General features: G+C 36.2%; 2 protein-coding genes across 2 annotated transcripts; both read right to left on the bottom strand.

Moving 5' to 3' along the window:
• LOC108661358 lies at positions 674–5621 on the bottom strand. The gene is made up of 6 exons (XM_018117532.1): positions 5399–5621; positions 4125–4724; positions 2794–3606; positions 2546–2683; positions 1151–2431; positions 674–867 (listed from the first exon to the last, which is right to left on the bottom strand). Exons 1-6 carry the CDS (start codon positions 5619–5621, stop codon positions 674–676), a joined length of 3249 nt encoding a protein of 1082 aa, XP_017973021.1.
• On the bottom strand, positions 9825–14310 carry LOC18612829 (probable pectate lyase 8). The gene is made up of 7 exons (XM_007049782.2): positions 14088–14310; positions 13700–13753; positions 13389–13460; positions 10899–11541; positions 10688–10791; positions 10447–10585; positions 9825–10345 (listed from the first exon to the last, which is right to left on the bottom strand). The coding sequence occupies exons 1-7, from the start codon at positions 14186–14188 to the stop codon at positions 10124–10126; spliced, it is 1335 nt and encodes a 444-aa protein (XP_007049844.2). The 5' UTR covers positions 14189–14310; the 3' UTR covers positions 9825–10123.

Below are 15106 nucleotides of genomic sequence, written 5' to 3'. Positions count from 1 at the left end.
ATGTTCCACAAATTTTCTTGGACACCAATTGAACTTCAAAACAATTCAACTTGAGATTGCAATTTGTTTCACTTGCAATTTAATTGATTGAATCACATAACTTGACGGAGAAGTACAAACTTGATTTATTCTTTGATCTTTTATCTTGGTAGTTTCATCATCATAAAGAATTGAGCCATGGTTGATGCAAGAGATTTTTTTTTTTATGGTGTGACTAAACTTGGCAATGGGACCAAGCTGCCTACGTTCCTCCTCATACGAAGAAGGATCAAGTCATAACGTAGTTCATATTTATTATTTTTTTTTACCTTAACTTTTGCCTAAGTCATCTTGTTAAGGATTTTCAACTTAGCAAGCTCTTTTTTTTTTTTGCCTTAACTTTTGCCTAAGTAGTCCTATTAAGGATTTTCAACTTAGCAGGCTTTTTTTTTTATGCAATTTAAGCTCTTGTTGAGGAACATCTGATCTTCAAGCATAGTAACGTTTCAAGAATCTGCCATTAATTGGGCCAACTCTTACTCTTTCTTGATCAACAATTTTGTATGCGTCATTAGTGTAGACTTCTTTGAACAACATATGGTCCATCCCACTTTAAGAAGAACTTGTTACCCATACGATGTGTAGTGTTTATGGGTCTTTGCAATGCAAGAACTAAATCTCCCACTTGGAATGATCATGGTTTAACTTTCTTGTTGAAAGCTTTGGACAATCGAGCTTGATAACATTCCAAGCGTTGATGTGCTTCCAACGTTTTCTCATCCAACGCTTCAAGTTCTTCAAGGCGTAGGCGAACATTATCTTCATTTGAAAGACCTTCTTGAATGGCAATTCTCAATGATGGAATTTGACGCTCTAATGGGAGGACAGCTTCCACACCATAAACAAGCGAATATAGAGTTGCTTGAGTAGGTGTACGAAATGTTGTATGATAAGCCCATCAAGCTTCTTCTATTTTCTCTGGCCAATCTTTTTTTTACGCGATTAGCAATTTTCTTGAAAAGATTGCACAAAGTCTTGTTAAAAGCTTCTACTAACCCATTTGCTGGTGCATGGTACATGGAAGAATTATATTGCTTGAAGTTAAATTGTGCACATAACTTCTCCATTGTGAACTGTTTTCCATTATCAGTTATGATGCATTGTGGCACACCAGAACGATAAATGATATTTGTTCTAATGAAGGTAGCAACAGTTTCTTTCTTTACTTCTCGATAAGATGCTGCTTCCACCCACTTTGAAAAGTTGTTTGTGGCTGCGAGTATGTAGAGATGCCCTGTGGAACTTTTAGGTAGTGGTCCAACCAAATCGAGTCCCCAAGCATCAAATGGCCAAGATGTAACCGTTGGGTGGAGTGGCTTAGAGGGCTGATGAATGAAATTAGCATGAAATTGACATGCTTGACATCTTTTAGCATAGTCCATGCTATCCTTCACCATTGTTGGCCAATAGTACCCCATTCTTTTGATTTGGAAGTGCAACTTGGCTCCAGATTGATGCGCCCCACAAATTCCTGAGTGAGCTTCTTGTAAAGCCTTGTATGCTTCTTCATCTCCTAAACAACGAAGAAAAACTCTGTCAAAGGAACGACGATAGTGTGTACCCTTGAAATAAATAGATCGAAGAGCTCGATGTTTTATTTTGGTTTTATGTCTTGAATCATTAGGAAGCTTCCCATGCTCCAAGTAGTCAATCAACGACTGTTGCCAATCTTCTTTTCCCCCTTCAAGGACTGAGACAACATTAGACTCTATGTCGACTTCTTCACCTAGAGTGATTGGTGGTATGATCCATCGCTTGCAAAGATGCACTTTTAATTCTGTATTTGGTGATGCAATTACTGACGCTAAATTAGCCAAAGAATCTGCTTGTCTATTTTCTTTTCTAAGCACATGTTCCATGCTGGCTTTGTCAAACCACTTCAAAAGTTTCTTAACATAGTTGACATATGGCAAGAGCTCAGGCTTTTTAACTTCATAAAGTGTAAAGACTTGGTTTATAACCAACTTAGAATCTCCAAACACTTTAAGTTGAGTGATTTGCATATCCACTGCCATTTCCAAACTTATGATCAAGGCTTGGTATTCTGCCATATTATTAGAATAATTTTTTATGAGAGTAAATGCGTAAGGTAATACTTCTCCTTCTGGGGTAATAAAGATGACTCCTGCACCTACCCCATCTTGTCGAGCTGCTCCATCAAAGTATAGCTTCCATGGCTTAGGGATTTCAATGTAGAGAACATCTTCATCAGGGAGGTCTTCAGAGAATTTCCAATCATCTGGAATTAGATAGTCTGCAAGAAAATCTGAAAGTGCTTGTCCCTTGACAGCCTTTTGAGGGATATATGTGATGTCGAACTCTTGTAACAAAAGAGCCCATTTTGCCAATCTCCCACTAAGAACTAATTTTGACATAAGATACTTGAGGGGATCTGCTCATGAAATTAAGTGAACAGAATGAGCTTGCAAATAATGTCTTAATTTCTTAATTGTAAACATCAATGTTAAGCATGTCTTCTCAATGGGAGAATAATTTAATTCTGCACCATTAAGAATTCTACTAAGGTAGTAAAGCGCACTTTCCTTTCCTTCATCATTTTGTTGTGCCAAAAGTGCTCCTAAAAAGCGTTCTTGTGCCACAATATAGAGGATCAATGGACGTCCTGGTATAGGAGCCCTTAAAACTGAAGGCCTTAATAGATAAGACTTTATGCTTTTAAAAGCATTACTACAGACTTATCCCAAACAAAAGGCGTATCCTTTTTTATCAATCGACTAAATGGTTAACATCTACCCGCCAAGTTGGATATGAAGCGTCGAATATAAACCAATCTTCCTTGAAAACTTTTAAGTTCGTGGAGATTACTTGGCTCAGGCATTTTTATGATTGCATCTATTTTTGATTGATCAATTTCAATCCCACGATGGCATACTATGAATCCCAAAAATTTTCCCAAAGATACTCCAAAGGCACACTTTAAGGGATTCATCCTCAATTGATATCGACGTAATCTCTCGAATACTTGGTGAAGATCTTCAAGATGATCGACCCTTTTTTTGGACTTAACCACCAAATCATCCGCATAGCATTCAACATTCCTATGTAGCATATCATCGAAAATCTTTTGCATTGCTCTTTGATAAGTGGCGCCTGCATTCTTTAACCCAAAAGGCATAACTTTGTAACAGTATATACCTTTAGGAGTTCGAAATGTAGTGAGCTCTTCGTCCTTTGGATCCATACGAATTTGATTATAACCAGAGGAGCCATCCATAAAAGATAAAGCCTCATGACCAGTTGTTGCATCCACCATTATTTCTGTCAAAGGGAGAGGAAAATCATCCTTTGAGCAAGCATAGTTCAAGTCTCGAAAATCCACGTAAACTCGAATTTGGCCATTCTTCTTTCTAACTAGAACAATATTAGAGATCCAAGTAGGGTATTTGACTCCTCGAATAAAGCCAGCCTCAATGAGTTTATTGACTTCAGCCTCTATTTGGGGAATCAAGTTAGGGTGAAGACATCGTTGAGCTTGTTTAATGGGTCGAACGCCTTTCTTTACTGCTAGATGATGCACAGCAACTTTAAGGTCCAATCTTAGCGTTTCTTTGTAAGTCCATGCAAAGACATCTTAATACCTTGTCAAAAGGTCAAGATAAGACTTTTCTTCTTCAGAAGTTAAATTAGTACTTATGAAGATTGGATAAGGATCTTCTGTAGTGCCTATGTTAACTTCTTTTAATTCATCAATTGTAGGTCGATTTCCTTCCTCTAATGATGGAGGAGCCTCTTGGATATCTTTTTCTTCAGATTTTTCGTCACTTTTTATTATAGACACGTGATTACATGTGAAGATCTCCATTTCTTCTTGCTCTTCCTCTTTTGAAGATGAGACTTGTTTAGTCACAATGATAGTGCATCTTCTAATGTTTCATCATTTGTTACAATTCATTCACTTTTTCTTTTCATTCGTGAAGGGATGATGCTATGAAAATCCTTTAATTCTTGTGTCATAAGGCTCTTTTTATTTCTCTTTTGTGAGGGTTTTCTTTTTATCTTTGAACTGATGGAATCTCTTGAAGTCCTTTTTGTATAATTTTTCTTGATACGATTAAACATTGAACCTTGATTTGAAGGCATGTTTAATCGATCAAAAATTGAAGTTCGAGTTGTGGTTGTGCCTAAGCGATTGAAAACTGAAAGTCTAGATGACTCCACTGGGGTATCTTCTTCATCATCAACTTCTTCAGTCATTATATATCTTGAAGTTTCTTTATGAATCTTCAACTTTAAGGGTGCAAATCCGAATCCTGATTTTGTAGCTTTGACAACATTTGTCTTTTTTTGCCAAGCTTTACGATTCTTGGAAAGATTTTGTGAAGTTTCTTTGGTTGGTTCACTAGGCTTGTGTACCAACTTAGAAACTTCTTCTTGCTTGTAGCCAGCCCTTATTAGGAGCTTATAAGCATTAGGGTCAAAACCATTAGCTCTTTGAGAGGGAAAATCATCGTGTTTAACTAATGGCCCTTTTGTTGGCCTTACAAATCCCTTCAATGGAGACTTAGTGAATTTTGACTCTTCTAAACTAGTGAGTGGCAAAGTCAAATTTTTTAAGCCTTCAATAAGATCATTATTTTCCTTTGTACACAAAAACGGTTTCTTTCCCTTTTTCCTTGGTGATTGTCCTTCATCATTTCCCTGATCGCCTTTAGATTGTACCTCTTCTACAAAAGTACTTTCCAAATAAAATTTAGCATCAACCAAATGTGCCTCTGCTGTAGTAAATGGCTTAGCATTCGCTATGACTGTCTTCACTTGACCATTTCTACAATATTTGAAGCATTGGTGAAGTGTCGATGATATTACACCATTTTGATGTATCCAAGGTCACCCTAACAACATGTTGTATGTTGTGTTAGCATCAATCACATGAAATAATGGATTGGATTCCATATCATCAATAAGAAGTTGAAGTTTAACTTTTCCTATAGTTCTTTGCCCTTCAAGATTGAAACCTTGGATCATCAAGCGACTTTTCAATAATTCGTCAAGAGGTATCCCAAGCTCTTTCATTGTTTTGAGTGGGAATATTTTACAGCAGATCCATCATCTATTTGGATTAGATTGATCTTTTGTTCACGACTATATCCTTGAACAAAAAGAGGCCGATTATGAGGGGTAGACCCCAACAATAAGTCTTCATCAAAAAATGTAATTTTTGCACCATAAAAGGAATTAGAATCGAACTTAATTTTTTATTCATTCCCAACATCTTCATCAATTTGGAAACATGATGTGGGAATTGGATTTTGATTTTTGAATTGCACTGGCATGAAATCATTCAAGGTGATTGGTCGTCTAGGCCTTTGCACCATTGAATTTTCACACTTGCACATACTTATTTTCCTCGACATCACCTTTGGCATCACCTTCCTAAATGGTTGTTTCACCATTTTGGATCTTCTTGGTGCTTGCTTATCCTTAGGAGGACTTTTCTTTCCTCTTCTCCGATGAGTGACTAAGATCCATCCTTCATTGTCTGGATCCTCACTTGTAGAACTACAAGCCTTGCCCCCATTATCTTGAGGATTGGATGTTTCTTCGACATTCGAAGTGAGCATTATATAGTCGAAGGATCCAAATTTTATCTAACTCCACACATTAAGTGGAGAAAGTATGTTGGTTGCTAATGCTACATTTGCCATAGCCATTTCTCCACCTGTTGGAACTGTTGGAACTTTGGTGGTTGATAGTTTGGTGGCATCCTCATGCTATCAATCCTTTGAGAATATGGCTTGGCATAAGTGTATGAAGGTTGAGAGACATTCTCCACCTATTCCTTAATGGCTTCCTTGATGAATTCCTTTAATTGGTTAGTGGTGACCACTTCATTAGATTTTTGTTGGAGATTATTTTCCACTTCCACAGTGGAATTCTTCTTATTATCTTGGCATTGATTTTGGCCAAGATCCATTGGCGCTTTTCCAGTAAAGCTATTAATTTTTGCCATCATTGAGGCAATTTGTTCATCCTTTTCTCTGATGCTTGTTGTTAGAGATTCCACAGTCTTCGCAAGAAGTGCAACTTGTTCTTCTAGAAATGTTGTTCCAGTTGTCATGACAACCATCATTCCAGAATCAACTTTTGACGAAGAACTTTGGCGAGGGGATGATGAAACTAAGCTACTGCTTGAGTAGCCATCCTGTTCCTTGAGGTGATTGGTACTTGATCCTTTGGAGGGAGCAAGTTGCATAGTAGAGGCTTCTTCAAAACTTGGGGAAGAAGCATCATACAAAGGATTTTGGTTGAGGATTGAGAGGGTTTGCTCATACAATTTAGTAAGAGCTTCTATCTTTCTCTAAGTACAGTATGGATGTGTTAAAACATCTGTGCTTAATGATGAGATTGGAAAGACTGCAGGATTCGCTCTAGCAGGCTTGACAACAGGTTTATTGGTGAGATTCTTCTTAGGAGCCATTTCAACTTGGAGATATTTAGAGATTTGCTTGAAGAAAGAAGATAAGAGGCAGAGATTGTCCCATTGGGTGTGCCAGAAATTTGTACACACAAATTTCTCGTTGAAATTTCTTGACTTGAAAATTATGAGACAAATACAAATATTTGATGATGTGAGTGATGATCTCTGGAAATTCCTCTGATTAATTTCTTCAATTCATCTTCAAGAGTCACGAACTTGGACTTAGTCTTGATCACGAACTTGCTTGATCTTCGTTTCGCTTCAAGGGTCTTCACAACTTAATCTTGATCACGAACACTTGATCTTGATCACGAACTTCACTTGATATCTTGATCATGAACTTCGTTGTCGCTTGATCACGAACTTAATTGCCGCTTGATCACGAACTTCGTTTTTGCTTGATCTTCACTTCAAAAATCTTCTATTCTTCTTGATCTCTGAAATGGTCTCAATCTTCAAATGCTCCTAATCTTCGAATGCCTCCGAATGAATGCAAATGGCTAGGGGGAGCCCCTTATTTATAATGTTTGGTGGGAGACTTTGATGAGAATATAATCTCTTTGAATTATCTCTAAATTATTTTAATTTATTTAGAGATAAATTATGATGACTCATTGAAAGTCTTTTGATTGGCCAGACCTTAAGTCCTTGAATTTTGATTGGCCGAAGTTAGGTATTTTCTCCCAATTATCTCAATTTATTTAGAGATAAATTAAACAATCCAATTTGATTTTAATCTCTAAATTAAAATAATTATAGAGATAAATTGGATGACCAATAACTAATTTTTTGATTGGTCAAAAATATGAATATTATCTCTAAATTATTTTGATTTATTTATAGATAAATTGGATGACCAATAACTAATTTTTGATTGGTCAAAAATATAAATATTATCTCTAAATTATTTTGATTTATTTATAGATAAATTGGATGACCAATAACAAATTTTTGATTGGTCAAAAATATAAATATTATCTACCAATAGGTGAATTGGTTCAACTATATGTCTCTNATTTATAGATAAATTGGATGACCAATAACTAATTTTTGATTGGTCAAAAAATTATCTACAAATAGGTGGATTGCTTCAACTATATGTCTTTAAAATAATCCAACCAATAAATTAATTATTTTATAATTAATTACATGGTTATTAAATCCACATGGCGGCATGCAATTGGTTGATAATAAAAAAATTTTTTCTTTCTATAGATTGATAGTGTTTGAATTGTTTATTTCAATCCTATTCTTAATGCATCTGATTGATTAACCACCAATTAGACTGATAGGCAAGGGCGAACCTAGGAATTTTCTTGAGTGGTGTCACAATTAAAATAATAATAAATAAAAAATAAATATGTTAAAATCTATAAATTAGAAGCTTTAACATTAAATTAAAGAAAATGTAAATTTAGTATATTCATTTAATTCTTCAAAGTAAAAATATTTACAGAAACTATAATTGTCCATGACAATTTTTCATATTTTGAAAACGTTGCATGATAACATCAATAAAAACACTATCAAATACATTTTTTTCAATATTTGTCACCAAGCAATCATTCATCCACTCATGACTCATTTGATTGCATAACTTGTGCTTTATAAATTTCATTGCTGAAAAAGTTTTTTCAACTAACACTGTTGCAACTAGTAAGATCAATGCAAGTTTTACTAGCAAATAAACCAAAGGACCGAGAAGAGAAAAGTCACTATAGGTCTTAAAAGTAGGATTTGAATTTTTGAAGAGGAAAAGTAGTATAGATTTTGACTTTTTTAATAAAATCTTAAATTATAGAAGAAAATTTTTTTTATCTTTCCATATAGTATTTAAATATTAATATATAAATTATTTTCTGGTAAATCTACTTTTTGATAATATTTAAATATTATTTTTTAAAAAGAATATTTAAATATTATTATATATAAATTTTTTAATAAAATCTACCTTTTGAGCCCACTTCCTACAAAATTGCAAAAAATAAATTAATGGATTCAATAGTATTGTTAAATATATAAAACTCTAAAAAAATAATATAATAAATAAATATTCTTTTAAATTGAGTGGTGTCATGTGACACCACTCCACTCCCATGAACGTGGGTTTGCCCATGTTGATAGGGTAACTTAAACGGAACTGAGAGAGAGAGTTTAGTATAAGTCTTGGATAAAATAACATATGTTCAATATCAGTTGCATGAGATGATTGATTTGATTCACATGTGAGGTAGACATACACTTGCATGTCATATATAGCTATAATTGAAATCTAAGCTTAATGAGTCTTTCTTAATTGCAACTTGCATAGATATATAGTGAATTAGTTGATAAAGATATTTTTATAAGAACTTTGACGAAGACTTATAAATACATTAAACTCTAGGTTAATAATTCAGCTATCTAACAAGTAATAAGAGAGTAAAAGAGATTCAAATGAAGTGCTGAGGAGATATTGTAATTCTATGTCATGTTTGATTGATTAATTATATTTAAATTGCAATTCTTGTTTTTAATTTTAGTTTATTTAGTTTTCAATAGCTTTAAAATTGATTGTTTGAATAAGATTAGGTTATACTAACTTTAGTACTTAGCAAAAGATTTTGATACCATTTTTCATGGAAACCATACTCTATTTTCTATTATATTACTTGCTTTTTGAGTCAAAAAAATTCCATCCAGATATATAAAAAAACAATAATTTTTAATAAAATATAATTTTTATTTAGAAAAAATGATGAAGTTTTTAAACTTCACACATTCACATATATGATTACAGGATTGAATGCCCGAAACTTTCATTCATTCTCATTGAATGCAGTGGCAATGAGAAAAATAGCCTGGCTTGGAAATCACTTCAAACAATTTTTCGTGCAGACCTTCCTCTTTGGAAGAGATTCCAAAGTTAGACATGAAAAAGTAGGGTTAAGGATCTCACTCGGCTTCACAGCCTAGTTTTTTTAATAAATAAAAAAAAAGGAAAAGGAATGCCAAGATTAATTCAGCTTGGACTCTTTTTCTTTCTACTTATTTTCCCTTTTCAGATACTTTTTTATGTTTAAATTCATGGGACAGTAGACATGGAAATCCACATAATAACGCATTCTCCAAGTCTCCTACATGCCTACGCATGTAAACAGGTTGGCCTCACAGAAGAGAAATGCAGCACATGCCCCCTCATCCAACATAAATTATATACCTCCAATGTCTTTAAAGCTAACTCACAACAATAACTTGCTTTCATGTGCAATTTATGTGCTAACTAATTGATCAAAGAAGAGCAATATAAACAGGGGAAGTGCGGAAAAATAAACAAAGGAAAATACATAATTACAAAGAGAAACAATAATAGAAGTGAACAACGCTACGGCACCTTAAAAGAGGCCGAGGTCGATCCATTGCATTTATGACAAGTGAAATATTGTTGTATATGAGGGAGAGAATTAGGACAATTTTCTAAAAATTTTTGTACACTTGTCAAAGGGATTGAGCAGAATATAAACTCAGCTGGGAATGAATACTAGTGCTATATAAGTGATAATATGGGAAGAAAAATGAGTTATTTTTCATTTCCTTCTTTGTTTGCTTTTGTCTTTTCCTTGGTTTGTCGGTTGGGGTGGAGAGTGTGGCGGAGACTAATGAGAATTAACACATGCGGCCGTGGCGACAGGTGAGAGCACCTGCATTTGAAGTAATGATGCCAACTAAGGAAGAGGACTTGGCCCCTAAGCTAGAGGCCCTGGCATAGCTGGCTGCTGCACCTGCTCCTGATGGAGTGAAATACGCTCCATTTAACAACAGGTCTCCATCTGACCTCCAATTCCAATGTCTCCATTGATTAGATGATGTTGCCACTCTCTTTGTCACCTGGCCACATCAAAAATTCAGCAAGTCCCTCATCATTCCGCATCCTAATTACTGCTACTAATTCTTAGAAGGGGAAGTTTTTGTAGGTGTGGTTTATTTACCTCTTTAGCAAAGGCGTTAGCAGGGGCAAGGTAACGGTTTCCCTGGCTGTTAATGGTGGGATTAGCACTTCCACCGATTGCATACATTACCCAGTGTGTGTAGTCATTGTTCACTACATGGAAATATCCATGTCTACACCTGCAAGATTTGTTAGAGGGCTGAGCCAATTTATATGTCAAAAAAAAAAAGCTCCGAACGGAAAGGAGAAATTACATTAGCAACCATATTTGAGTATGCTACCTTGGCATTCTCTGGATAAGACCCTCCCCAAAATGATTATAAGCAATGGTCACCTGCATCTGCTTGTCTCTTACGTAAGAGTCACTATGTCCCAACAGCATAACCTGTCATCGAATTACTTGGACAAATTAATTTAGTCCTTCCAAAACATAAATTCACTTCAAGAAAAGAAAAACAAGAAAATGCATGAGGAAATTTATTTGATTCTGACCTCATTGTGGTGGGTGAAGTAATTGCTGGAGATGGTAATTGCAGTGGAACCCATTATAGCATCAATAAGTCCATCAGCACAATTAGACAGTGAATTGTGGTCAATCCAGATGTGGCTTGATCCAAAAATCGAAATGGCATCCCCATCAGCTATTGTCCTCCATCCATAATGAGATGGGGAGCTTCGAACCATGGCGTTACCGGTGGGCTTGCAGTCATGGATGTGGACTCCGTGGATGATAATATTTGTGACAAACTGGATGGTAATGCAGGCCCCATTAGCGATATGCACATTGGCACCACGACCATCAATGGTCTTAAAACTGTTCATTATGAGCTCCTGCTTCAAAGTGATCACCATGTCACGCTTGAACACAATCCAGAGAGGCCTGTCTTGGATAACAGCATGGCGGAGGGTGCCTGGTTTGGGGTTCACAGGGTCATCATCGCCAGGGTTACTTACCACATAGTATTTTCCATCACGACCACCGACAGCATTGCGTCCAAAGCCGACGCCGCAGTTTGCTAGGCGCTTTCGCCTAAGATACCAACGCCGGTCACAGCGCCAGCAGTCATCAATCGGATTCCCTGTTCCACATGAGAAATAACCCAACTTTCTCCTTTCTGTGCTATTTCTTATGCTCCTGAAAATACATAAAATATTTTTTATAAAAAAGAAAGAAAAAAACCCATGATTATATCGTCATTATCATCAAATTTTTATTAATTAAAGTGAGTTAATTAGCATGTGAAAATTGGAATAAGAATGGTGGACAATTATTGTGTTTGAAAAGAATTTGATTCTGGCCTATGTTGAGTTGAGTTGGCCATGTGAGTATTTGTGGGAGATGTACATAACGCTCCATACGGAAAATTTGGAAGATTTGCGTTCTTGACCACATTTGCTTACCATAGGATATACCAGTAAATGATAAGGTGGGAACTAATTCCTGCCTGCTCCTTTTTGGCGTCGGTGGAACAAAATAATGAAACATTAAATACGATCGTGGCGGTGTCATTCAATACAACTGGGTTTGTCAGTTATGCAGCTAGCTGCTAGATCAGCGAAGAATTAGCCAAGTTTTTCCTCTGCCTCCCTCCAAGAAAAAGCAGATCTTTGTGGTTTTTTCAAGAGTTCATTGCCTCCCTTGACAGGCTGGAGAAGGGGAACATATTTCAACAAAATTTTAAGCACCCTATCCCACCTCCCTGAATATATACATACATACATACATACATACATACAAGATTATATCAGGAATTACACCACCTTGTACATTTGTGATATTGTTTAACCACTGATCGTTAAATCTAGCTGATTGAATTTTGCTTCTATTAAAAAATTACTCTGCTTAAAATAATGTCGCGTTCCCCATAGTTGATCCAGAACAACAAATCAAGCCAGGCTAATCAAATACACACTACTTCGTTTCTCATTATCTCATGGAGGTGAACGAGTCATTTCTAGGCCCCCAAAAAATCAAGTAGCACTAAACTTTCAGGGTATCAGAAAGATGGGGATATCAAGGACAAAAACATTGGCAAAAAATAGTAAATATAAAGGCACAAGAACATTGGCATTTTGGTGCATATAGGCAAATAAAGCTTCGTGTACTTGGAATGATACTTGGATAAGGAAGGAATAATAAGACAGCAAATAAAAAAGAGGGAGATGCGCGGATCTCAGGACATGGGCATGTGCGTAAGCTGGCTACAAGTTAAAAAAGGGGGTGCCGAGAGAGTAACTTGTGTAACAGTGAAGAACATGGCAGCCGACTCCTCAAGAATCCTAAAGTAGAATTACTCTATACGAATATTAAACCAGAGATATTATACTTTTGCTGCATACTACCGGTTTATCAGTTAGAGTTTAATGAATAAAGTAAAGACAAAATGTCAATTAATTATTAGCTTGCCCGGCATCTGTTTATTATAATTTTCATTCCTTTTTCCATCGTTCTTTTTCCTTTTGGGAAAGACGGGTTCCGAAGCAGGTACTAGGAGGAACTCAACTTCTTTCAATTTACAACAAGGCTGAAGCTAGACGAGTCAGTTAGTGTTCAAATCTCGACTTGTAACTCTGAAAACTAAAATATGCAAAAATATTGTCTGCTAGTCTGGCTACGGAAAACAAAAAAGAGATATGGGTACGTGTCATGATTCGACCCTATTAAGAGTTTTGACTGAAATCCGTTGGGGGTAAAATTACATTTGACTACCCATGTTAGATGAGAAGCGAGGCGAGACAGACAGGTGAAAAGGACTTGTCAGAGCTACACTTATGGCAAGTGGGGGTCCGACTGGGGTGTCCATGTGAATCAAATCCTCTTAGTTTTCAAGCCAAGTACTTTACTAGTAAATAATTAACTAAGACAAGTTTTTATCCGATGAGATCCCAAAGATCATAATAGTATGTGAGTTATGAATTTGATGATGCAAAACCAAGTGAAATTTTACCCGAGTCTATTGTATTAAAGATAGAGAGACTTACATATCAACCATAGAAGCAATTTCCTCAGGATTATCAACTGCGTGCTCATTTATCCATGTCTCATCATCCAACCTGAAAAGGCGAGAAAGAAATTATAGGGTGTTTTAGTATTTCGAGACAAGGTTAGGAACTTAGGACTTGGGAGGAGTAAGTTAGTTGATCAACTGCGACCTTACCAGAGGGAGTTAAACTAAACATATAACAGAACTGACTATCCTAATTACGATGCTCTCAGATCCAATCTCAACAACTGGTACTGTCCCCAAGTTGCTAGATTTGTACGTGAAAAGTAGCTGAAATAGATTACTCACCCGTCTGCCATTGATGAGTTCTTCATGCCCTGCACCTTCTCTTCTTCACCAAGCCTGCCACATGACAAACACGAGGAAAATCAAAAACCAGTTGTGAGCTAGCAGAATTTGCATTTGACGGTGCTTTCCAGGAAAGTTTTCCTGGACTGGAACAGCTAATGAAACAGAGAGAACTGATCAAGAGCTGTATTTTTTTTTTTTTTTACAATAAAAAAAAAAAAAAAAAAAAAAATTCTTTTTTTTACGAACACCCTTTCCAAAAATTAGCGTATGTCGCTTCAAGTGGCGAGCACACGATATTCTTTAGTAAAAGGCGAAAGAATAGTTCGCTCTGTGCTCACCACACGGCTCCGTGATCAAGAGCTGATTGTTTCCCTGAAAAATGTACCTTGAGTTCAGCTCTGTTTTCTCTGCTGAGGCCCTGACATAAACGAACAACATAAAAAGTAGCAATATACACAACGAGAGTAGTCTATGAGAAATCCCCATTATTGATCCTCTCTCTCTCTCTCACAGTACTGGGAATGTGTTTAGTTTTCTCTGTTTGGCAGAAATGGAAAAGCACAAGGAAAGTGGAGGAAAGAGAGAAATAGAATTGTGGAGTCGATGAAAAAACCTCAGATGGCGCAGTCTTTTTTATAGGGAAATAAACTAACGTCGGATCGTAGTATATGCTTTGCCTAACTCCGTTAAAATTAAGTCAAAATTAACCCACTCTAAGTATCTCACCTCCTCCCTAACCGCCACTAACTGACAGCAGATTTAACGCTACAACGTGTCGATGTGTCGGTCACCTCACGTGCCAGACCATTTCTCACCTCTGACACTTCAGCTGTTCCCGTGGGGTCAGTCGATTCCACGTCAGCTTGTCAAAGGATGAAATTGTAAAAGGTTTTCATCACGTACTCGCAGGTGACGGTGGGGGATTATACTCGCTCGCTGGTGTCAGCCGCGTGGCCACATTGGCGACGTGGAGGGAAAACTAAATTTCAGGCAAGTGTACGGATTATAAAAGAAAATCCCCGTCAATGGACAGGTGTCCCTAAATACCGTACGGGTACGTTTTAAATTAAAAGACTGTATCACCGTACAAACCCTGGTGTTTTCCCCTCTTCTTTTTAATTTTTTGCCCCAACTTGACGTTTGGGACATTGCTAAAACAAGATTGATGATTACATACAATCCACTTAAGATTGTTTTTTTAAGTGGTTGAGAATGCCAATAACATTCCTTGTGGTTGCATTTTATTGTTTTGTTGTTTTACATATTGCAATGAATACATCCGTAAATCAAATATCAAAACAAAAAAAAAGAATTAATGTGAAGGATAGAAACATATTTTTAGAATTAATGTGAAGGACGTAGTTACTTCAAATTCTCATTGATAAGATGAAACCCTTGAGATTC

This window comes from Theobroma cacao, chromosome 1 (assembly GCF_000208745.1).
Source record: "Theobroma cacao cultivar B97-61/B2 chromosome 1, Criollo_cocoa_genome_V2, whole genome shotgun sequence".
NCBI classification, from domain to species: domain Eukaryota; kingdom Viridiplantae; phylum Streptophyta; class Magnoliopsida; order Malvales; family Malvaceae; genus Theobroma; species Theobroma cacao.
The sequence above is the reverse complement of the archived record's forward strand: the minus strand, read 5'-3'. Positions and strand labels throughout refer to the sequence as shown.